Source organism: Cydia splendana, chromosome 11 (assembly GCF_910591565.1).
Source record: "Cydia splendana chromosome 11, ilCydSple1.2, whole genome shotgun sequence".
NCBI lineage: Eukaryota > Metazoa > Arthropoda > Insecta > Lepidoptera > Tortricidae > Cydia > Cydia splendana.
Window position 1 is genome coordinate 10601437 of NC_085970.1, and position 25006 is coordinate 10626442.

A 25006-nucleotide genomic window follows, 5' to 3' on the forward strand; every position below is an offset into this window, starting at 1 on the left:
AGTACAGTATACTAATTGACGAGCAAAGGGGATTTCGAAAAAACATGTCTATAAACGTTGCTATTTACGACTTAGTCTCTAAGGCTGTCAATAGTCTCGACAAGGGTAAACCATCCTGTGCCATCTATATGGACATGTCGAAGGCTTTTGACCACGTGGATCATAAGCTATTATTGAACAAGTTAAGCCATTATGGGATCCGTGGAAATGCTCTAAACCTTATGAAGTCATACTTAGAAAATAGGGTACATTACACGGAATTGTCACAGATATGTCCATGTACAAAAAACGAAATAACATACACTTCTAATCGAAGAAATATTCTGTACGGCGTACCACAAGGTAGTATATTGGGGCCATTATTATTCTTAGTGTATGTAAACGACATCGTTAAAGCTAGTCAGTATCCAATGGTACTATATGCTGATGACAGCACCGTTATTATAGAGAAAAACAGCGACATAGACTATCAAAATGCAATAAATACAGATTTAAGACATATTATTGAATGGTTAGAATGTAATAATTTAAAAATTAATTTAGAAAAAACTAAGATTATGCAATTTAGTCAAAGAAAAAAAGCGCCAACACTTGATATTACATATCAAGGCAAAAATGTTGATAAGGTGCGTGTTACAAAATTTCTAGGTCTTTCAATCGATAGCGATATGTCGTGGAAGACTCATTCCGAAGAAGTATGTAAGAAACTATACCGATTTTCATATGCTCTATACAGATTAGCGAAAACTACCGACCGCAGCACCGTACTAACCGCTTATCATGGTTTCGTTTCATCAACTCTACGTTATGGATTAGTTTTCTGGGGAAACTCTACATATCGACATTCTTTGTTTAGGGCACAAAAACGATGCGTAAGGGCTATCTGTGGTCTAAGCCCTCAGGAGAGTAGCGTGCCTCTTTTCGAGTCGCTAAAGTTACTGACATTTCCATGTCTATATATTTTCGAGTGCTGCGTTTTTGTCAAAAGTAATTTAAATTTCTTTCCTTTCAAAGAGCAACAGCGAACTTGCAGCCTTCGCCCAAGAAAGCCAGCGCTATTAGTGAGTAGGACTACGACAGCTTTGATGCAAAAAAGCGTACTGGTGATGGCACCAAAGTTATTTAATAAGTTACCAGAATCATGGCAAACGGCACCAATACATAAATTTAAGTCCTTATTATTTAAATTCTTACTAGATAAGTGTTATTATAGTGTAACTGATTATTTTAATGATATTGACATATGCCTAAGTAGTGAATTGTAATTGTAATCTATTAGCATAATTATTTCGGAGCAAAGTTATAACATGAACATTTGTCATTTTTATTTTTGTATAAGTATATGAATTGTATCAATAAATTATATTTGCATATGCCAATCTCATTACCCATGTAAATAATGTAAAAAAAATGTATATAGTTAGATAATAAGAAATTATTTCGTACGCCAAAAGGCACATCACGGCTGTTCCTTAGAATATTAAGTTATCACCTATTTATGTACCTGTGATGAACGAATAAAGAATTTGGAATTTTGGAATTTTTTTTGGAATGATTTGGGTGCATTTTGTTAACTACGAACGCGGGGTAATTTTGAAAATGGCAAATATCGACTAAACTAGAATCACTTTCTACTGTAGCAACAGTAAGCAAGATGGCTTGGCTTGGTGAGCGTTTTACACTCACGGACAAATTTAGGGGAACGGAAAAAAAAAGTTTAATTACTAATTTTGACATTACTAGGCTGGCTTACTAGGATTACAGAACCTAAGTTATGTAATCCAGTAGTAAACCTTTTTTTGCGTTTCTCTAAATTTGTCCATGAGTATAATATGAAGTGCTTCTGATTGTTTAGATACATATGCCATTTAATAAGTAGGTACCCCAATGAGCCCAATGCACAAAGCAAAATGTCTATATTTAATCTGCGTTGATCCTTTTTTAATATTACGACAGTAGAAAACATACAGCCTACCTGTAAGCAGATAGCAGAACGCGTGGCGGGTCAATAGCGAGAGGCTATTTAAGAACTCAATGTCCACCTCCACCGGCTTGCCTATTTTTCAGACAATTAAGTATTTTAAACTGAAATAAACGTCATATACTAGAAAAAGTGACCAAGGCCTCCAGTGCCCCAGGCTGGAATCGAACCAGCGTCCTCTGCTATCGCGGCAGGTGCCTACGCCACTCGGCCACCGGGCCACAGCGGCATAGGTCGAATTTTCCAAGTATATGCACTTCTTACTGAAGGCTTATGGCGCCCCCTGGCCTTCCTAAGGTAGAACAGTATGGTTCGGATCTTCTAACTGGATCACTCATGTGATACCGAGTTAGCGAGAGAGATGGCGCTGCCAATCAATACCATTAGAAGTATTTGAACAAATTAAATTATTTATTATTATTAGAAGTGCATATACTTGGAAAATTCGACCTATGCCGCTGTGGCCCCTTGGCCGAGGGGCTTAGGCACCTGCCGCGATAGCAGAGGACGCTGGTTCGATTCCAGCCTGGGGCACTGGAGGCCTTGGTCACTTTTTCTTAGTATATGACATTTATTTCAGTTTATAGTTTATATAGTAGTGTTTCTACTTGATAAAAACAAATTAAAATATTTACTGAAAAATAATTTAATTTGTTCAAATACTTCTAATGGTAATTAAGTATTTTTCCTACAGCTAATATAATGTAATAAAAAACAAATTAGCTTGCCTACGAATATTGTTTGAGGCGCCGCCACCCCGCTAGGCGGGTTCTCTGTTCGTAGGCGCTAGTTGCTACATACGGGTTTTCCCGTGTTATCGACTACGCTCGTAGCGCGTAGCTCGCGCTGGCTGTGAACGTGTCAATATCTACTTAAGTATTGGAAGAAAGCCGGGTTAATCTAATATGAATTCATTTTTTTCCATGTTTCCTTAAAGTACTTACTTTTTAGGGTTCCGTACTCAAAGGGTAAAAACGGGTCCCTATTACTATGACTCCGCTGTCCGTCTGTCCGTTTGTCCGTCTGTCCGTCCGTCTGTCACCAGACTGTAAGTCAGGAACCTTGATACTTAGCTAGACAGTTGAAATGTTAAAAGATGATGTATTTCTGTTGCCGCTATATGACAACAAATACTAAAAATAAAATAAAGATTTTAAAGAGCTCCCATACAACAAACGTGATATTTTTTGCCGTTTTCTGCGTAATGGTACGGAACCCTTCGTGCGCAAGTCCGACTCGCACTTGGCCGGTTTTCTTTCTTTCTTTCACGACTTTCTCTCACAAGTGGCCCATACTTGTGCAAACAGTTTTGAACTTATATAAACAAAAGAAAGTTCCAAATTCAAAAGCGCAAATTGGTTTATCTTACAAGCTAGAGCTTGAGAGCTGAGCGTTTTTTTCCGTAAGTGTTTTTAAAAACACTTTCTTGTGCTGTAACGAAATAACAGTTTGTGGTAGGAACGACAAACTGTTTTTATAAAAACGATGACAAAGAGGCGGCGACATACGATAACATAGTCGCGCATAACCTCGCATAACGGACGCAACTATCGCAAAGCAAAACGCAGCTCTAAAACTGTTTTATTCGTTTTCCGATGAGCAGGGACAGATATAGGTTATCGGCTAACGAAAGAGCGAGATAGAGATAAAAACGAAACGAAACGTATTGAGCTTTGTCAGGTAGACGCTAATCGCGCTTTTTAGCAGGCCATTATATTCAAAAACTTCAATGTTCGTTAGATAAATAAGTGCTCTATTTTCTAAGCATTAGGGTTTAAATTAAGGAATCTTTTAATGCGTAAAATTAAAGCAAGTAGCGAAATTGGCAAATTGGCGCCAGTTGGACTACGTTAAAAATAATTCACGACGCTTAACAAACACTCCCTAGCATCACGAATTGAGGGGCCATTTTATGTGTGACCTATCGATTTATCTTTATAAAGTACTGAAGTTAGGGGTCAAGTTATATTAGACATTTGTGAGACGATGCAAATTAGGTTTTTTTGAAATGTGAATTGCAGATCGTTTTAGTTTTGGTTTCGCGACTTGGCGGGAATTCGTGACAATAAGAAACTAATATGATTGTATTTGTCGAGTTACTCGAGTTTGAGTATTGTGATAGTTTTGTTTTTATTCAAAAATATTGACCTTTTTGGATACATGTGTATATAAACTTGTGAAGTGTAGGGAACCTACGTAAAACTTTGTAAATATCTACTCGTAAATAGTTTAGTGTTAGAAAACATTTCCTAGGTTAGGTTAGTTTTTAGTTATCATTAGATTGTGTTCGTAAACTTGATTGTATAAAAGTGTAAAAATGGCGCCAAGAAAAAATTCTAGCGAAGTATGGGACTTTTTTGAAAAACGTGATGATTACAAAGCCGAGTGCAAAACATGTCATGAAAGTTTTAGTTACAAGTCAACAACAGCTAACTTAAAAGCTCATTTGAAACGGAAACATATAGCACAATATGCTTCTCTAAGTTCACAAATACCGTCGACTTCAGGTTCAAGTGCTTCTTTCAATCAAGAGCCTACTAATTCCGCGACGAGCTCTCAGAACAACCCGACAATTCAAGCTGAATGTAGCACGTTTACTCCTGCGTCTCGTATTCAAGCACAGGAAGTGTCACGTAAACGACCACAAAATACTATGGACAGTTACATCCCAAAAAAAATATCAACGGAGCAAAAAAAAAAGATAGACCAAGATGTTTTGGAATTATGTATAGACTCTTTCCATCCATTCAGTATTGTTGAAGAACGTTCGTTTCGAAAATTAATGAGATGGATACCTGGGTACCAATTGCCTACTAGAAAAACGTTGTCCAATAGCCAACTTGTTAAGTTATACAATAAAACCAAGGACACAATACAACCCGAAGTAGCATCGGGTTGTGATGCAATGTGCATAACATTCGACCTATGGACGTCACGCAAAACCGAGCCTTACCTAGGAGTGACGGGCCATTATATAGATAAGGATTTTCAATTTAAAACCATACTTTTAGACTGCTGCAATTTTAGTGGACATCATACGGCCGAAAATATAGCCGAAAAAATACGGGCAATAACCGATGAGTGGAAGGTCACAGACAAAATAAACTTTGCGGTCACCGACAATGCTGGTTATGTAACCAATGCTGTCAATGACCACTTGCGTTGGAAACACTATGGCTTATGGGCATAAGCTCAATTTAGTTTTATCTGACTCACTAAAAACGTTTGAGCACAGCATAAGTAAAGTTAAGAGGATAGTTGCATACTTTAAAAAAAGTTGCATTGGAATGGAGAAACTGATACAACAACAAATATTGAGAAATAAAAATCCAAAACATCTCATACAAGAAGTGGAAACCAGGTGGAATTCCACATTCTACATGCTGGAGAGATTCGTGGAACTATCTGACGAAATAAAAATTACAATGGCACTAATAAATAGAGAAAATTTGCCAGTAATATCTGAAGAGGAATGGGAGGCATTCAGTCAACTGTGCACAATTTTGAGGCCATTTGAGGAAATGACAACCGAGATGAGCGGCGAAAAGTATGTCACAGGAGGGAACGTGATAGTGACTACTCGAATATTAAAGAATACTTGCGAAGAACTATACAAAATGGACAACATTCTTCCACAAATTACCGCCTTCATTGGTGAACTAGATAAGTTTATCGATCAGCGTTTTGACAAAGTCGAAAAAAGCGGATCCTTTTCGTTATGTACGTTTCTGGATCCCAGATTTAAAATGGCTGCCTTCAAGGACCAGAGCGAGGCATTAAAAACCAAAAGAAGGGTACAGGATAAGGTTCAAGAAATTATAGCTAGGCAGCGTCAGGTAGAACCTGCCGAGCCTCTCGCCCCCTCCAGCACGAAGGCTCTGTCGGCGTGGGACGTCTTTGACAAATTTATGTGCGACAAAATAGCATCACAACAAGGCACACCTTTATCAAAAGCCATCAAAGAAGTCCAGATGTACACTGAAGATGACATTTTATTGCGTGTGGACAGCCAGGGCAACAAAAACTGCCCTAGAAAATGGTGGCAGGCACATCGCCATATATACCCGAACTTGGCGCAAATTTACAGAACTAACTGTAATATTGTGGCGACATCCGTTCCTTGCGAACGATTATTTAGCAAGACCGGCCTCATAATTTCTGACAGGCGGTCCAGTCTGAAAAGTGATAAAGTTCGCCAACTGATGTTCCTAAATGTTAATTTAGATGAGAATAGATTTAATATATAAAAGTCCAAATATGTTTAAAATTGTAAATACGAAGAACTGTAAATATGTACATATGATAAATTGATTATGTATATACAATCAACTTTTAAGTACGCCTGTAATGTAAAAACGCTTGCGGTCAGTCCTAAGCCTGAACAAAGTACGAAGGGAAGTTGATTGTATAATTTTGTTTTAAAAACTAGTACGTACGTTTCTAAATTCAATGCGATTTCGTTTCGTTTCGTTCGACACACACTGGGAATCCAGTTATTTTAGAAACTGTTTTTGAAAACAGTTACGTGATTTAAAAAAACGGTTACGTTTCGTTTCACGGAAAACTCGAAACGACCCAGCTCTACAGTAGAGCTTCATATGTTATTTGTACTCAGACGGGTTTTCTAAAAGGATTTCTACATTTCACGTTAAGCACAAAGTTAAACGCTCTAAGACCGTTTATTGCATTCGCTTGCGACTTACTAAACACTTGTCGTAATGGCAACATACAAAGTGTCAAATGTCTGTTAGCCGCCATTTTATTTCCATAGTTATGGTTTAACTGCAAATCGAACGCTTACCTTATCAACCTCTCATCTCGTTTAATTTTTTTTTGGAATTTGAACTCTATAATTATGGAATCAAGGTTGATTTTGTAATGACGTTTGAATGATATAAGCGGTTTGGAAGGAGAGCAGTGGAAATGCGAGCGACCAAAACGTTAGGTGAGTCGTAACTGCATGGTAACTATGTTGCAGCATGTGGAATTAATGGTAAAACTATTAATGGACGTAGGTTTATTTTCAGTTGGATATATTCTCTTAAATACCTACTCATTTCTGAAAATGGGGAAGTTCTCAACTCTACCGTTTTTTTTGGAATTCAAAATGAAATACCTAACCTTAGTATTATGTTATAGTCAGACCGTAAAAAGTCTGCAGCGATTTTGATAGCCCACGCAGTGCAAGTTTAGTGTCATTTTAAACGTCATACTTCTATAAAATTATGACGTATACATAACACTTACACTGCGTGGGCTATCAAATCCGCTGCAGACTTTGTTTGGAGACTATAACACTGTTAGGTCGTCCGTCAGTACCTATCAATTGTAAATGTTGTAATACTTGTAATTAATAGAGTGAGGTGTTACTTTGCGGAAATTCCTATTAATTAAAAAGAATAGATTACTTTTCATCACACTTGCTCGAAAAAGATCTTATTTCATGCAGGTGTACTGAAGGGAAAAGGCCTAGGTATATACAGGGTGGGCCAAAAGGGTGTTGGCAGTTTGAAAATTAAAAAAAAACTTCAATTCGTACAACATTTGTAATACTACTTTTAAAAACACAAGTTATGGGAATTTAATGACTAAAAATAATGTGTAGATTAGTGGCCCACCTGAGTTTCTTGGCACTCTAGGCAAAATAAGTCACAAATTCTGGATTTTTTTTTCGAAATATTCCCCTCGGGGATATTGGTGATTATCCGATTTTTTCCTTTTGAGCTGCTCAAAATCTTTCGAATTTTTGTCAAAGACTACAGATTCGAGGTAATCCTACAGAAAAAAAATCATACGGAACGAGATCGGGGCTGGGTGGTGGCCATTTGTTATTATCATTCCTTTCGGAAATGAGATTAGAGCATCTGATTGGAAAAAAGAAGTCGGTTATTCGCATCATTTGGCTTTAATTCATAAACAAACTGAATCTTTTAAACCTTAAGATGCAAATTATGCTTCAAAACTTGTCGCAATGTTGAGTTTTTTATTGTCCATAGCCCAAACTCTCTTACGCGTTGATTGTTGCGGATTTTGCCGAACTGAACGTCGAACTTGCTCCACAATGTCGGCCGTTCTCTCAGAGGCTGAACGTCCGCCTAGCATTATTGCTATGGTCGAGCCGGTTGTTTAAACCATTATGATCAATTTGCGTATCACATTAACACTTGGAACCTCACGTTAATCTCGTAAATGGTATTCCTGTCAATACACCCATCGTGAATCACCGATTTAGGGATTTGGTAAAAAGCTCATACACAAAATGCAGGCTCCGCTCCTGTGTACTGCTCTATGCCGATTAGATTTCCACGAAACGAGGCGTATAGCAACATACCCCCCCCCCCCCCCCCCGCCGCACCCCGCCAAGCGGTTTCGAAAAATTCAAGATTAAAACTACCAACACCCTTTTGGCCCACCCTGTATTATTGTTCCTGCGGGAGTTAAAGATTGTGAAATAAAAGCTTTAACTCCTTAATAATAAGTTTGCTAAATTTCATAGTTCTAGGAGTTCTAGGTCAATGGGATGTAGCCTATAGATTTTGATTCCTTGCATTGTCGAAATTAACTAATCAAAGTTCGTCTTGTATTGTTCCTGCATTTTCTTACAAGACTTCTGTGTCATTTTAGAGCCAAGGGCTAGGCTCCAATCCAATTTCCAATTTCTGTGACTGTGTGGCGTGGGGGATATTGTTTTGTTGACTATTATTACCCTTAAACCTACAATATCTAAAAAAACATATCAAGTTTGAATAACCCTGAAGCACCCTTGAACATGTCCCAATATACACAACGTATGACGTTAAACATAAAAATAACATCTTAATTTTGCATTGTCTTCAATAAAGACGATTTGCGTTAATGCTCAACCATGGACAAACACGTCCCAATTAAAACCATTGTTCCAACTGTCCAGTCAGCAAGCTTATACATTCAGTTACATATCCAAAAAACAAGAGAATACCAACCTTAATCATAAGACAATAAATATCACTCGAACTCATACATCTGTAAATATATCTTTGCCAGCAGTTCAATCAGCAAACTTACATCGTCAGTTCATTAATCAAAAAACAAATGATATTATGCCGTATTATGGAAAGAATAAGGAACAATCCAGGTGCATTCGACTGTAAATATGTTTGCCAGCAGTTCGCAAACTTGCTTCTGTTAACACAGATGCATCGACTTCTGTTTGCTCAACGCATGTATATATAGTAGTGGCAGCGAGTATGGATTGCGTATAGTATATACCGTGTGGTCAATAAAAGACCAGCAAAATGCTGTCTTTCGCTTTGGTATTACTCGTCGCTTCGGTAAGTTCTTTTCTATTTTAATTTTTCTTCATATTCCAAATTAGCTAGCGATATTTAATCTTACATGAAAGTATTATCTGACTGATTTGACAGCTTACTGACAAACAAGGGATGTAAACAAGATGACAATAGTTTATAGGAAAACGCCGATCGAAAAGTGAAAATTTAACCGAACATTCCCTTCTCCCATTGGTCAAAAGTCCACACCTTTACATTGGCTGAATCCACCTTGCTAAAATTTGCGAGGAGTAAAAGCCGTTATGGGAAAAAAATAACGCAAAGTAAAATTGTATTGCTGGGATATCAGATTCGAACGAAAAGTGAAGTGGTCATTTCCATACATTATTTAAGTTTCAAATATATAGCGTTTTCGATAGACGATTGGCTAGGTAAGCCTTCTGATGTATTTATTGGTCTTGCGGATATACTGGACACCCAAGTAGCATTGCAAGCTGTATATAAGCTGTATTAAAGTTTATTTGTATACTATAAGCTGTACAGTTAGGCTGTACAAAGGCTGTATAAGCGCTTATACAGCCCTTATAAGTAAAAAAAGGGCCCAAATTATACAGACTTTGGCGTTATTAGAGCTGTAGAGTAGCTGTATAAGCAATACATAAGCTGCATAATAGCTGCATTACAGCTATATTTCGGTGTAACAGGAAACCTTAACACTACAGATAATCTTAAATGAGTTATAAGAAAGAATTACAAGAGAATAATAATCATTTAAGAAACTAAAATGTCTTAATCTTGTTCATTCGTAATATAGTAATGGCGACAATAAAGTGTTATAGTGAATGGTAAAAGTAAAAGTAAATATTATACAGGACTTGAATGGAATTTTACATTATTGGTAAGTGCGGATTATTATTTATTGTGAACCTGTGTATCTTTTCTGGCAAAATATTTACGCGACTGCAAAATAACAAAGAGAAACCATAAGGAAAATATCAAAAATCGGCAAAGTTACTGTTTGTTTTTAAGGTTAGAGTATCAAAAATATTTATAAATATTAATTCTAAGGCTAAACAATTTATTTTAGCTGGTAATCATAACACGGCGTTAGTCTGCTAAATATTTGCAAGTATTTCTTTAATTATATTTACAAATACGTTTTTTTATTTCTTGTAAACTGGCGACAATTTTTAAACAGCCTACAGGATAGTTGGAGAGCATTATAATCTTAGTAGCTGTGCTGTGTAATAAATAGAGTATCTTTTACAGCTTTTGTAATTAAAACAGCTTTATAATAGAATATTTGTATTCGTTTGGCTGTATTTCGGTTCTCCGTACATAAGTTATAATTCTCTTTAGAGATCCGTATAACAAATAAAAAACCTGTACTGTAACTGTCATTCATTAAAAACATTCGTAAAAACTAAAAAACTAAAACTAGTGCCTACGTCAAATCATGGGATTAGTTGTCAAGCGGACCCCTGGCTCTCATGAGCCGTGGCGAAATGCCGGGATAACGCGAGGAAGAAGAAGACTGTAACTGTCATATATTCCTTTAGTTTTATAATACACTTATTTTCAGAAATCATTACACTACTATACTTATACGAGTGTAAAATTACGCCAAAAGATTGTTATAAGCGACTCTATCAGTAATACAGAAAAAAGCTGTACTATAGCTGCCATTTATTCATTTGGTTTTATAATACCCTTACAGACAGAAGTTATACAACTACTATTCTTATAGGAGAGTAAGATTACGCCATAAGAAATAGCTTTAAAACGGGGTTGACAGATACATTTGTACAGCTACAAGTGCCAAGTGATACTACAATACAGCCTGTATACAGCTTTTACGATAAAATTAGCTTGTAGTGTTTCATAACACTTAATGTTTTAAAACGGAGTTGACAGATACTTTTGTACAGCTAAAAGTGCCAAGTGTTACTACAATACAGCCTGTATACAGCTTTTACGATAGAATTAGCTTGTAGTCTCTCACAACACTTTTAGTTTTATAGTAGATTTTTTATATTCTGATAAAGCACCCCATGCTTCCGCAGAATCCTTTATAATGATTTTATACAGCTTGAGCTGTATAATGTCTGTAAAGTACCTTTTATACAGCTTAAATCTTTTCTGACACTCTTATACGTCCCTTAAATCACTCTAAGTTCTTAATTGGCTGCTATATTGATGTTGCCGACACTTCCATGCTACTTGGGCAGTGTTAGAGGCGGACCAGCGCCCTCGAGCGGCCTCGAGTACAGGGTGGACAGGGGTGCTAAGAATCGCTGGAAGAGACCCGGCTGTCACACAAAACTATATTTGGCTACATATAACACAAGGACCTTGAGATTGCAAGCGAAATTGGAAGAGTTAGAAGAAGATCTGACTGGCATAAAGTGGGATGTCATAGGGCTAAGCGAAGTCAGGCGTGAAGGGGAGGATACCATAAAACTGAATTCCGGAAATATCCTCTTCCATACAGGGTCTACAAGTTCAGTAGTAGGCAGTGTGGGCTTCTTAATAAACAAGAAACTAATCAACAACGTAACGGCACTTGGAAGTATCTCACCACGTGTAGCCTACGCCATTATAAAAATAAATGCGCGATACTCTATTAAGATAGTCCAAGTCTATGCTCCTGCCTCCACTAGATCTCACGATAGTGCCGCAGTCGAAACCTTCTATGACGACGTCGACAAAGCGCTGCGAGAAGGCGTAAAAGCGCAATTTAACATCGTAATGGGGGACTTCAACGCGAAGCTAGGGACCAAGAGCGATGATGAAACCTATATCGGCCCATTCGGAGTTGGGAGCAGGAATGCCAGGGGGCAGATACTAGTTAACTACCTGGAGTCGAGGAAATTCTTCGCCATGAACACTTTCTTTTGCAAAAAACTACAAAGGAAGTGGACGTGGGCTAGCCCGGACGGGGAAACAAAGAATGAAATTGACCTTATATGTGCGGACAAGAAACGCGTAGTTACAGATGTTACAGTCCTCAAGAAACTTAAGATGAGTGACCACCGCCTCGTGCGTAGTACGATATGCATCAACACCAAGCTGGAAAGGAGGAAACTGGTATCAAAACCACTGGCTAACCTACAAATCCCCATAGGAGTTCACGAAGAGTTTGAAAGAGAGCTTAACTTAACTCTTGCTCGTTCTGATGCTGACTACTTCGAAAAGAGCCTAGACTACAAGTACAGCACATTTATTGCAAACGTCACTAGCAGCGCCAAGGAGATATTCGGGCGGGTGCCTAAAGATAAGGACAAACTGTCCCCTGATACGCTTTTGCTTCTCAAGCAGCGCGAACATATGTCTGCGGAGCAGTACAACTCCCCGGAACACCGGAGCCTAAACAGGCAAATATCCAAGGCAGTAAGACGGGATATCAGGAGAAGAAACACACAAAGAATCCATCGCTTAATAGAAAAGCATCGAGGCCCAAAGGTGTTTCAGAGGGCCACGAGTAGTGGCACTAGCCAGCTTAACAAACTGGAAGACGAAGATGGACATATAGTAACGGACACTCCAGGGCTATTAAACGTGGCAGCCAAATTCTATGGGAAACTATGTGAGTCACAAAATACACACTACTTGACGGGCGGTACAGAGTGCTCACGTGCAACTCTGACAAAACATTACACTGAAGACATTCCAGATATTAGTACCTATGAAGTTAAGCAGGCTATGAAACAACTTAAGCAATACAAAGCTCCGGGAGAAGATGGCATTACCACAGAACTGCTCAAAGCAGGTGGACGCCCGATACTGAAAGAACTGCGATGGATCTTTAACGAAGCTCTGTTCACCGGTGAAATACCAGAAGAGTGGCAGAATAGCATGGTCACATTATTTCACAAGAAAGGCGCCAAGACAAGTCTTAAGAATTACCGCCCTATTGCCCTCCTAAGCCAAGTGTACAAAGTATTCTCACGAGTTGTCACATCGAGAATATCACGAAGATTGGACGAATACCAGCCTAAAGAGCAGGCGGGCTTCAGGAGCGGTTTTAGTACAGTCGATCATATTTTCACAGTAAGGCAAGTGATACAAAAGTCACTTGAGTACAATATACCACTTTACCTTGCCTTCGTGGATTATGAGAAGGCGTTCGATACGGTGGAGCATTGGGCAGTTTTTGACTCCTTAAAACGTTGCCGAATAGACTACAGATACATCCAGCTGTTGAAAAACCTTTACCGCTCAGCGACAATGACAGTGCAAATTCAAGGCTCCAGAACCTCAATACCACTCGGAAGAGGAGTGCGTCAAGGTGACGTAATATCTCCAAAACTTTTCACAAATGCACTAGAAGATGTATTTAAACACTGTAACTGGGACGGCAGAGGTATCAAGATAGATGGAGAGTACTTAAACCACCTACGCTTTGCTGACGACATTGTTTTACTCGCAGAGACACCTGAAGATCTCGAACACATGCTCAATGATCTAAGCCAGGCATCGATGCGAGTTGGCCTGAAAATGAATATGGAGAAAACAAAGTGGATGAGCACCGCTGAAAAGGCAACCATTTCATTGGAAGGCAAAACGATGGAGAGAGTAAGCGATTACGTATATTTGGGCCAGAAAATAACGCTTGACGGTAACCCCTTGGATGCCGAAATTAGTAGGCGCATTCAATTGGGTTGGGGCGCATTTGGAAAGCTAGGCGATGTTTTCAAGTCCAAAATCCCACAGTCACTGAAAACCAGGGTCTACAACCAATGCGTCCTCCCAGTGATGACCTACGCATGCGAGACATGGACGTTGACCGTCGGAAGGGTGCGCCAGCTAAAAGTGGCACAGAGAGCCATGGAGCGCGCGATGCTCGGGATCTCCCTGCGAGACAGAATTCGAAATGAGGACATTCGCCAACGCACGAGAGTTACCGACATCGCCAAAAGAATTGCGCAACTGAAGTGGGAATGGGCCGGCCATATCTGCCGCAGGGATGACGACCGATGGGGCCAGCGAGTACTGTTCTGGAGACCTCGACTGGGAAGCCGGAGGGACGGAAAACCACGAGCCAGATGGTCGGACGACATTAGAAAGACGGCAGGGCCGACCTGGCATAGAACCGCCGCATACAGAACAACATGGAAATCCATGAAAGAGGCATATGTTCAGCAGTGGACGCAAATATGCTGAGAAGAAGAAGAAGAGGCGGACCAAACTAACTCTGTAATCAAATCTTGCAAGTTAAATTTGATCCACTTCCCGGATTCCGATTGAGCTGAAATTTTGCATGCATGTATAAATCGGATGACAATGCAATATTATGGTACCATCGAGCTGATCTGATGATGGAGACAGGAGGTGGCCATAGAACCTCTGTGATGAAACAACGCAACCTAATTGTGTTAGGGGTTTTTAGAATTGTCTCGATGGGTATTAGTTGTCTGTCGTAAGAAAAGTAGTCAGCGATAAAAGCTTGTACCAAAAATGAAATTTTTGCCAAAAACTTATTAATATTAAATTTCAATAAAAATAATGATATTTTAATGACAACCTCGCACTTTGCTCTATTCAAATCGGTGAAAAGTAGATGGATTCTAAGTCAAACAGCGCCCAGATAAAAAATAAAATTTGGCTAGGTTCCTATAGCTACCTAAAGCTACCTATAGGTTCTGTGTGTGCCAAAGCGCGCCATTTCTATGCTAAAATTCTTAAACCTAGCACTATTAAAATGCTCGCCAAATATCGACAAATGCTTGAAAATGTCAGGACTATTTTTGGATTTCGCCGAACGCGTGTGAAATAGTGTCCTGCTGCTGACGTCCCGCTCCCGCTTGAGGCGCTAGGGTGACAACGTTGCGCAATTTTGTCTGCATTTTTTACTTAACTGTAACATTGTAAAGAAAGACTGAAGGAATAAAACATACTTATTGCCCTTTACATAATGTGTTGCCTATGATATAAACGGAAAAATATATTATGCAATAAATGTTAGTTTTTTGTATTATGAAATTTATCTATGAATCTTTGAAAGTAGTTACGTACGTAGATATTCATATCGCAAACCACAGTTCATTATTTTTAGTAACTTTTTATTTTATACTCAAGTTATAATCTGATATTTACGTAATATAGTTTTGCAGTTTTTTTTTATAGACCACACCTAACTAAAAATGTATTTACGGAGTACCATTTTTTTTTTAATTTTGTTTATATTACCGTAAGGTTACCTTTACGGTGAATAGGGAAAAGAGTTAAACTTAACTAGTTTCATTTTGTCGTATTTATTTACAAAAAAAAAACTAAATGGGACACCGCGTAGTATGTTACATTCATTTAAGTATTTGTTTCTCCAGACATTTAGAACGTTTGCGTGATTCGTGAAAGATTAATTTAAATAATATTTTGATGACTATAAGTCAATAACAAAATTAATAAAATTATCTACGAGCAGAAAAAGACCAAACTATCCAAAATAAATCAGCATGCGTATTTATTAAAAAAAAACTACGTGATAAGCTTAGGTATACTGTAAACTTCATTCACTTAGAGCCGGCAAATACTGCAATAAACATTCATTCAAGTGCAATACGTCCGGATCAACATTCGACAACCACACGTAATTGGCATCATGCAGATGCAGATCCCCCGTGAGTTATGAAAACTGTTGCCCGCTTGACAGGCAAAGTCGATATCCGATATTTCCCGATGATTGTTAGTAAAAAGCTTTGTTTATATTTGGTAGTTGAGAATTTATTTTATTGCAAACAAACGATTCTGTTGCCAATAGACAACAGAGCTACCGGAAAAACTTAAAGACTGATTTTTAATTTGTGTCGTATTTTTTTCAGAGCGCGTTCGCCGCGCCATCAGTCTCTGTATCCCAATATGGAATCAACGAGATCGCTCCAAGCCGAGACAATGGCAGGCTTGTCTCCAGGTAACTAAAGAACATTTTTTTTTGTTTGCTTGTACATTGGGTTATAGCAAAGACATATGTAACTTCGTATAAGACGAATAAAGTCTAAGGAAAAAACGTGCCTCGGAATTCAAGTAAAAGTCATTCTCGAATAGATGCCGCACACACCTTTAGCCTATCCTCGGCTAGATGGCGTGACGACATCGTTTCATATTTAACAATTTTAACACATAGATATCAGTGAATGAACATGAATCAAAATGATATAAAAATAATAAAATCATTTATCCATAGGGTAACTTGTTGATCAATGAAACACTAAAAGTTCAAGCCTTCCTATCTCTGGTGTTTTTAAAGTTATGAGTGTGATATTTCAAATGAAGATAAACAATTTATTTGGCTATCGTATGGCATTCTTGGTTTCTATAGTCGTATCATCGAGAGCGTGGAATTGCATATGTAGTAGTATTGTTTGTTTACAGGCATTCTATATTTGAATTTTCTATTTTCTTGTACTATCAGCATACAACCACTACAAATGCAATTCCATCTTCTCGATAATTCAACTATACTTATCTTTTACAGTTTCTGTATTACAAACCTTTTTTAAAAAAATGAGTTTTGTTTCATTGTGTACTTGGGCATGTTTTCAATGAAACACTCAATTTTTTACAGTGAAACAGATGTAATAATTATAGTCTACCATGAAACATCGTTAATAACCATTGAAACGGTGTAATCAATAAGTGACATTAATACATATATGCTTTCAATCAATTAATGAGAAAGGAAAGGAGAAAATAGTGGTAGGCTGAAATTGGTTATTTAAAATGTTTCCGACGTATGGAATTATTATAAGATTGCTGAAATATATAAAAGCGAAAGACTTGTTTCATTGTACACACACCTGAGTTTCATTGTGAGTCGAAAATCTGGTCGGCACGTACGGCATGCTGCGTCTTTTATGTCAACGGACCATGATTGCCAACTAAGTGGACGCGGGAGGGTTTTGAGCATCTCCATGCTTGATATCATACACTTTCTGGCAAGTAGTGTTTTATAAACGACTGTTTCAATGTTAGACATGTGACCTATACCTTGCCATTAATGAAACATTCAACATATAAACCATCCTATCTCAGCCGTTTCTAAAGTTAAGTATATTATATTTTGCCATATGATAGACAAATTATTATCAATTTCCATGATATTTTACTTTCACAATTTTCGTACATATTCTTTAGTTATAACAAAAAAATAATGAGTATGTTTCATTGTGCACTGGTATATGGTGTTCAGTGAACATCATGTTTCATTGTATACTACATACAAATGATTCATTGTGAGACTAGGGGGTGTTTTTTTAAACAATTTAAAAAAACTTCACCAAAGAGTGAACTAAATTTAATAATATATAGCTCCAAATAAACGTTAATACACATAGAACACAACAAAAAATTAAATAACGCCAAACTCTATTCTATATCTTGGTAAAAAATTGCGAAACGTAAATGAAAAAAAAATAGTTTTGCCGCACGAATTCACAATAACGAATGCTGTTGGCCATGACGAGTTAAGTAGAACTATGATTACTTCCATTTTAGAATGTATTCTCCCTGTTATTACGCATGTTATTAATTTCTCTATGTCTTCTGGGGTTTTTCCTTCGTTATGGCGCCACGCCTATGTCATTCCTCTGCCTAAAGTTTCCAACCCTAGTGCACTTAAAGATTTTAGACCCATTTCTATTCTCCCCTTTCTTTCAAAAATTTTAGAAGCTATTGTCCATAAACAACTGTCCACTTACATTTATTCCAATCAATTACTTTCTTCATTTCAGTCTGGTTTTCGTCGTGGCCACAGTACTTCCACCGCTTTGCTCAAAGTGGTCGATGACGTGAGGCTCGGCATGGACTCCTCATTGTTGACAGTGTTGGTCCTTATCGATTTCTCTAATGCTTTTAACGCTGTTAACCATGATCTGTTACTGGCCACTCTTAGGCATCTGAATATATCTTCATCTGCGGCTGGTTGGTTCTCTTCGTATTTTCAGGACCGTCGTCAGGCGGTTCGTTCTGATCGTACGTTTTCTGACTGGTGCACTCTCACTTCTGGAGTTCCACAGGGCGGAATTCTCTCACCTCTTCTTTTCTCGATTTTTATTAACCTTATTACTTCTAAAATTAAATGCTCTTACCATCTGTATGCTGATGACTTGCAGCTTTATACCCAAGCGAGTGCTAAGGATCTGGACCAGGCAATCGCTGAAATAAACTTAGACCTTAACCATATCTCCACTTGGTCACATTGCTTTGGTATCACAGTCAACCCAGCTAAATGCCAGGCCATATTACTTGGCAGCACCCGCTTACTCTCTTTGGTAAACACTGTGGAATTGGCGCCAGTTCTCTTTGAAACTGAAGTTATTCCGCTTTCATCGCAAGTGAAGAACCTGGGGCTAACAATTGACAGTGGGCTCACATGGGAACCACAGGTGTCCGACGTTAGTCGTAGAGTAATTAATACGTTAAGAGCACTCTATCGCCATTAACATTTTCTTCCGGTCAGCACAAAAACTCTCCTTGTCCAAGCTCTTGTTCTGCCTGTCCTTGATTATGCTGATGTTTGTTACACTAATCTCACTCAAGATTCTTTAAATAAAGTTGACCGGCTACTTAATAGCTGCATTCGGTTCGTTTTTGGACTTCGTAAGTATGACCATATTTCTGCTTTTCGTAGAAAACTTAATTGGCTCCCTATACGAGATCGTAGGTCCCTTCGTATTCTGTGTACTCTCTACTCAATCTTGTTTGATCCGTCCGCCCCAGAGTATCTCCGCTCGAAATTTAAATTTGTTACCCCACGTCCAGGCACAGATCTCCGCTCTTCCCGTAGCCTTAAGCTCATTGTCCCCCAACATCGAACGGGTTTCATGTCCAATTCTTTCACTGTCCAGGCTATCAGGCTTTGGAACGGTCTCCCACTCTCTATCAGACAAGCGCAGACCAAATTCACATTCAAGCATGCGCAAACATTTCCTTGACAAACTTTCTTCTTCGTCAACTTAATTATTCACACAAGGTATATAATTATGTATATTATGTATGTAAGTCTATTTGTATTAAGTATATGTGTAAGTTTATCAACATAGTTTATATTCATATAGAGTCTTGTTTACAAATTCATTTACTTTAAAGACACTGCACCTACTTAATCTTTCTGGTTTGACCCATTGGTTGACTGGTAGAGAATGCCTTAAGGCATTAAGTCCGCCATTTGTACCTTCATGTATTGTGCAATAAAGATTAAAATAAATAAATAAATAAATAAATAACGCTCGTAGCAACTTGCTCCTTCTCCGAGGCGTGCTCGCGTATTGGTGAGGTGCTGGGGGTCCCTGAGCCTGCCCTTGCTTGACAGACGGCACTAGCTGGTAACACCTAGTTTCCGAGATATCGCAAAGTTTTACTGTGTCCGCTTGTTTCAACCTAGGACAACTGACCCTATATATATACATTTTTTGATAACTTTATACGTTTTCACTTTGAGTTTTAGTCGTGTGTCGATAGATGGCAGTAAATTTACAATGACTACAAAATTTACAATGACAGGGCCCCTCTATACTATCTATTCTTTTTGGTTATAGAAATGAAAATGACTGATACCCCTGGGGCCCATTTCTCGAACGGTATTAGTCTAATATTTATTAGTATGTAGCGATGGTAACCCATACGATTTGACAGTCAGTTCGTGGACTAGTAATATTAGTCTAATACCGTTCGAGAAATGGGCCCTTGGATAAAAGTAAAGGGTAGTCAGGTACCTACCTCTACGGCTGACTGTATATTATGTGTATACAGGGGCGTATTTTGAAATTTGGCGCCCCGGGCCAATACGTTTCGCCGCCCAGAAGTCAAGGAAGAAAAACAAAATGCAATCCGCCAGGGGCGGCATATGCCGCCCCTGGAGGTTGGCGCCCCGGGCCATGGCCCGGATGGCCCTAGGGTAAATACGCCCCTGTGTGTATATGTAAGAGATCAGCATTAAGGAATAGCTTTCCAATACGGTACTTTCTTTGACATCTCTAGGGGAAACAAAATTAGTATTACATTAATTAGCGCGTAAGCTAAGAGGGCAAATCCTCAACGATGGTTCAGAAAGCGGGAGGTTTGGACCGCGTCTGTGCAATAAATTCTTAAATTAAAATAATGTATTTTACTGCCATAGAAAAAAATATTGTATAGAATGGTACACCGCTACAAATTAAAGGTAACAAAGTAACAAGGTAACAGTTACGTAACAAAGCGAAGCACTTATTAATTATATACCTGTTGCATAAATGATAAAGTCGGTAACAATCCTAAGCGTCACACTAGCTGTCCAGGCTCATTTTTGTGATGGTCAGATTCCAACGACGCTAAATTAATTGTACCTGACACATGCCTACATAGTTCACAGTCCAGATGAACTGTGCTTATTGTTCTCAGGACATTCATTTTTTCAATTCTAATTTTGAAAAGGGGAACTCTATACAGAATTATGTAAACTGTGAGCAATTCTAAATTTGGATGTCTCTTCTGTTCCATTCATACCTGCACTTTTCTAAATAACGTTTTTTCTTAGCTACCTGACCGACCGTTCCTTCGAGATTGTCGACGGTGGCGACACCAACATCTACATCTTGACTATAGAACAAATCCTGAACGACCTCGCCAACCAACAAGACGCCCGTAGCCAAGCCCTGGCCGTGGGTCAAACCATCGCCGTTCTCGGAGAGCTCGCCACCGGTAACCCTGGTGACTCTTGCGAAGCTGCTGCTGTAAGTATCCAGCTTTAAACTTCCTTGCCCTATAACAATGAGGAATCGGCGTGACAGCAGGCCCCGGAGACAAGGACAATATGCCAATCGCCAACGCTCCGTAGCGATCGAAACGCAATGGCGAAATTGGCGTATCTACATCGCTTGCATTTGCAAGGATGCGCCAATCAGGATTACTGCAGATTCCGAACCGCCAAATGAAGAATGGGCATTAGAAAGTCAATGTCTTTCCTTCAATACGAGCATATATTAAAATTTCCTCTGTCCTCGAATTTTGGTACAATGATACGATTTTTTTTGTCTTTTGACAAATACTTTTATGACATGAGTAACACCAAAAATCACGTGTTTATTTGATTCTCATGACTTCATGTTACTTCACTGACTTTAGTGAAGTGAACATGTATAGAGTTTTTTAAGCATAATAATAGATTAAAGCCGGATTGCCTATGAAAGCCTATATTTAAAAAAAAAGGAAAAAAGAAATTTCAAAATGTAATTATTTCAGAAATTAATATTACAAGAGAGGCAGTACAGTGATCCTCACACTAGGCTCAGCCTGTGACGTGGGGATCTTAGCGAAAGCCTATATCACCACGTCCACATCCACATGTCCCACGGGTAAAGGTACCTTATGGCGGCTGGCGCTTACGTCGCATAGCGCCGCAATAATAATGGAGCGGCGTTAATAATAGCGTAAGCGCCAACCGCCATAAGATGCCTTTTGCCGTGGAACGTCACATATAAAAGAGAACGTAATTAACCTGTCCAGGTCGCCAACGCAGTCGCCTCCGGCAACGCCGGCGCCATCAGACAAGCCGTCGCCAACTTCATCCGCCGTCTGCAAACCAGCATCGACCTGATCGTGCAACTCGCCAACAACCCTAACTCTGTCCGTTATGCTGTAAGTTCTGTGTAAGACTATATGATTAGTTGTGGTTTTTATTTGTCGACGTAACTTACAGGTATCCTGTTTTTTTTTAAGAAGAGACACATTGTACCAGTCAATGTACTTACTTACTTATTCCTCTGGCGCAGCGACCCAAAGTGTGTCTTGGCCTCCAACACGACTGCTCGCCACTGATCCCGGTCCTGTGCTGTTCCTCGCCAGTTTTCAACCTGGAGCTCGCGCAGATCAGCGTCCACCACATCCGCCAATGGATACCTAGGTCGACCGACCGAGCGGCGTCCTATCGGTTTTCCTATAAATGGTCTTTTCACCGCCTGATCACCAGTCAATGTGATACCAATTTTTTATTAATATAACGCGCACGTGCACGTCTACGCATACGTAGCCGGTGTACTCTGGCCTTAATTCTTCGTGTGTCTTTTATCGCTTGGAGGACTCGCATTTAGACACTAGTGCCTTCATTTTATCTTGCTACATTGGTAAGTCAGCAAGGTTTCAACAAGAAGAGCCAGCCGCGTTATTAGAAATCACCAGTTCCGCGAATTTCCAAGAGGTACCAATGCTGATTTGGCTTTGGATCTCAATACTTCTCATTTGTTGAGTAAATTGAGAAGCCGGTAATTGAACACCAAAAAGATGATCTTTGAAATTTAAATGTGATTCCAGACTGGACCACGCTCTAACTGCGTTGGTGGCGGCAGAGCCTACCAATTCGAAGCAGCTTGGGATGCTGTCCTTAACGCTGCTAGCCCATACACTCTCCCGTAAGTAACTTAAGAGACATCATCCTTTTCTATCGCTTTCTCGTTTGCATCATAATTGATACAAGGGTCCATTTTAGCGCCCTACGCTAAGAATTAACGCAGCTGTCCCACCTCCAGACTTATCAACGAGGAGTACCTACTGCGGCGCCAAGCGAATGTACAGTACATCCACAGACATGCTCCAGTAAAAGCAATATCCTTTCATTGACAATATACTATTAACTCAATTCTGATGATCGGACTTCATCTCTAAAACTCGGCCATGTGAGCTCAACTTGCCGAACTGACCTTTCTATCCTCTTTCACCTACTCAGCTTATTTTTCTGTAACCTAACACCTGTAATGTCACCCCCAGACTCGTGAACGAGGAGTACTGCGCCGCTAAGCGTCTGTACAGCGCCTTCAACAGCCGCAGCAACAACGTCGGAGCCGCCGTCACCGCCGCGTCCGTGCCACAAGTCGTGGCCGTCATCCGACGCGCTCTGACCCCAGCTGCCAACGTGAGTGCTTTATAGTTCTTCATAGTTCGAGCTCTTAATATATTGGTCATAGTGGTTAACAAACTACAGGAGCGCTTCTCAGACTTCTGCACTCCTGGTACTCGAAGGAAACTATAGAGATTTTATGTATTTTACAAGCTTTTATTTAGTTTCACCTGTCCCGTTGTCTATGTCTGTCGGTCTGTAATCAAATCTTGCAAGTTAAATTTGATCCACTTCCCGGTTTCCGATTGAGCTGAAATTTTGCATACATACGTAAGTCGGGTGACAATGCAATATTATGGTGTCATCGAGCTGAAATGATGATGAAGACCGGAGGTGGCGATAGGAACTCTGTGATAAAACAACGAAACCTAATTGTGTTTGGGGTTTTTAGAATTGTCTCGATGAGTATTAGTTGCCTGTGGAAAGAAAAGTACAGTCAGCGATAAAAGCTTGTATCAAAAATTAAATTTTTGCCAAAAACGTATTTGTTACTCTAATTTTATTTAACCACGAAGTCCGTTCTACAATAATCGCGTGATAGAGATGAAACGGGGTAGACCCTTGTATTTACGAGTGTTTTTTTCCAAACCGAGTAATAACTTGGTCTCTTATCTGTATTCTCTATGTTATCATTTAACGACTAAAGGACGTGTAAAATACTTAAGTTATAAGGATTGGATATTTAACCTACCTACCTACTATAATTAATGACATCCACCAAAGAGGAGTAAAGGGAATTATATATAAGGGAATACAACCCAAATCTTATATGGGATGAACTACTGCGTGCTGCGTGCGTCTTCAAACAACGGCTTGAAAGATCCGACTCGGGAAAATAGCCGAATAACATAAAATTCTGCCCGTAAAAGAGAAGCGAAGCGCCTACTTTGGCTCTCGGTTCAAATAATCTGGTGATAAGCCAGTGAGTCTTGCACAACTACTAATAAGTATACCTTTTTTTATTCCAGTTCCTCCGCGCTGTCGCTTCAGGTGGTAACCCAGCTCAAGCCGCTGCCATCGCCAAGTCCGCCCTCGTTCAAGCCGCTAGCGCTTAAGCGACCACTTATACATATCCCAGCCAACATAATATATAGTATCTATATATAACCATGCCACCCGGCCATATACTCCTCCCTGAGCACACCTGATATAATATTGAAATATAACACTTAAGTGTCTCAACTGAAATAGAAAGGATTTTATTTATTGTAAATATACGTTACCTATTTTATATCACCTTGACCTGGCTTTCATTTCGGTTAACGATTTTTCTGTTGTCTTTAATAAAGATGTATCCAACTTTCTGGCATTAACGAGTTCGTTTTATTTTAATCTTCATATTCATCAAAAGAACGCTATTAAATACTGTTCATTTACAATCATTCACTCAAAGTCACTCTTGTGGTTAAAATGCAACTTTTTCATCAAATTATGATTAAGATTAGGAAGAATAGGTAAAGTGAGACTTTTCGCGCTGGTGTGGTGAAAATGTACTTTCTCCTTTTCTTTGTCTAGAACGTAATTGATAACAAAGTTTATCTTTAAACCAAACACAAGATATTTTCATAAATACCTGCTTAATTCAAATACCGTAACTGTACAGCGTGGTAAAGACGATAATGAGAAATGGTCTGAAACTAATTTCCACTCTGCAGCCAAAGTTTGCGCTAAGTAAATAAATAACTTAAAAACTAAAAGCTCGGAGCTTACTTATCTTAAGTTATAAGTACGGTATCAAGTAGCGAGCTGTTTATGGGTGCCATTTTATTCTATAAAGGCGTATGTTTGCTTTGAAAATATTGTCAATATGTCTTTTTAGTGTAGATCAATAGTTTAGTGCTTGAGAAAGATCGGAGTAAGTTATTTAACCCTGACGTGAAATATTACAGC

At 39.0% G+C, this 25006-nt stretch overlaps 1 protein-coding gene across 1 annotated transcript; it reads left to right on the forward strand.

Annotated features, from left to right (window-relative positions):
* Window positions 1-9202: 9202 nt before the first annotated feature.
* LOC134794785 (fibroin light chain-like) lies at window positions 9203-24425 on the forward strand. The gene is made up of 7 exons (XM_063766572.1): window positions 9203-9291; window positions 16071-16159; window positions 20762-20957; window positions 21730-21861; window positions 22534-22631; window positions 22987-23131; window positions 24085-24425. The coding sequence occupies exons 1-7, from the start codon at window positions 9256-9258 to the stop codon at window positions 24169-24171; spliced, it is 783 nt and encodes a 260-aa protein (XP_063622642.1). The 5' UTR covers window positions 9203-9255; the 3' UTR covers window positions 24172-24425.
* The last annotated feature ends 581 nt before the right edge of the window (window positions 24426-25006 follow it).

Coding starts and splice junctions, on each gene's coding strand:
- LOC134794785 (XM_063766572.1), top strand. CDS start 9,256: ATGCTGTCTTTCGCTTTGGTATTACTCGTCGCTTCG. Junction 16,160..20,761: donor AATGGCAGGCTTGTCTCCAG/GTAACTAAAGAA, acceptor GTTTTTTCTTAG/CTACCTGACCGACCGTTCCT. Junction 22,632..22,986: donor GCTAGCCCATACACTCTCCC/GTAAGTAACTTA, acceptor TGTCACCCCCAG/ACTCGTGAACGAGGAGTACT.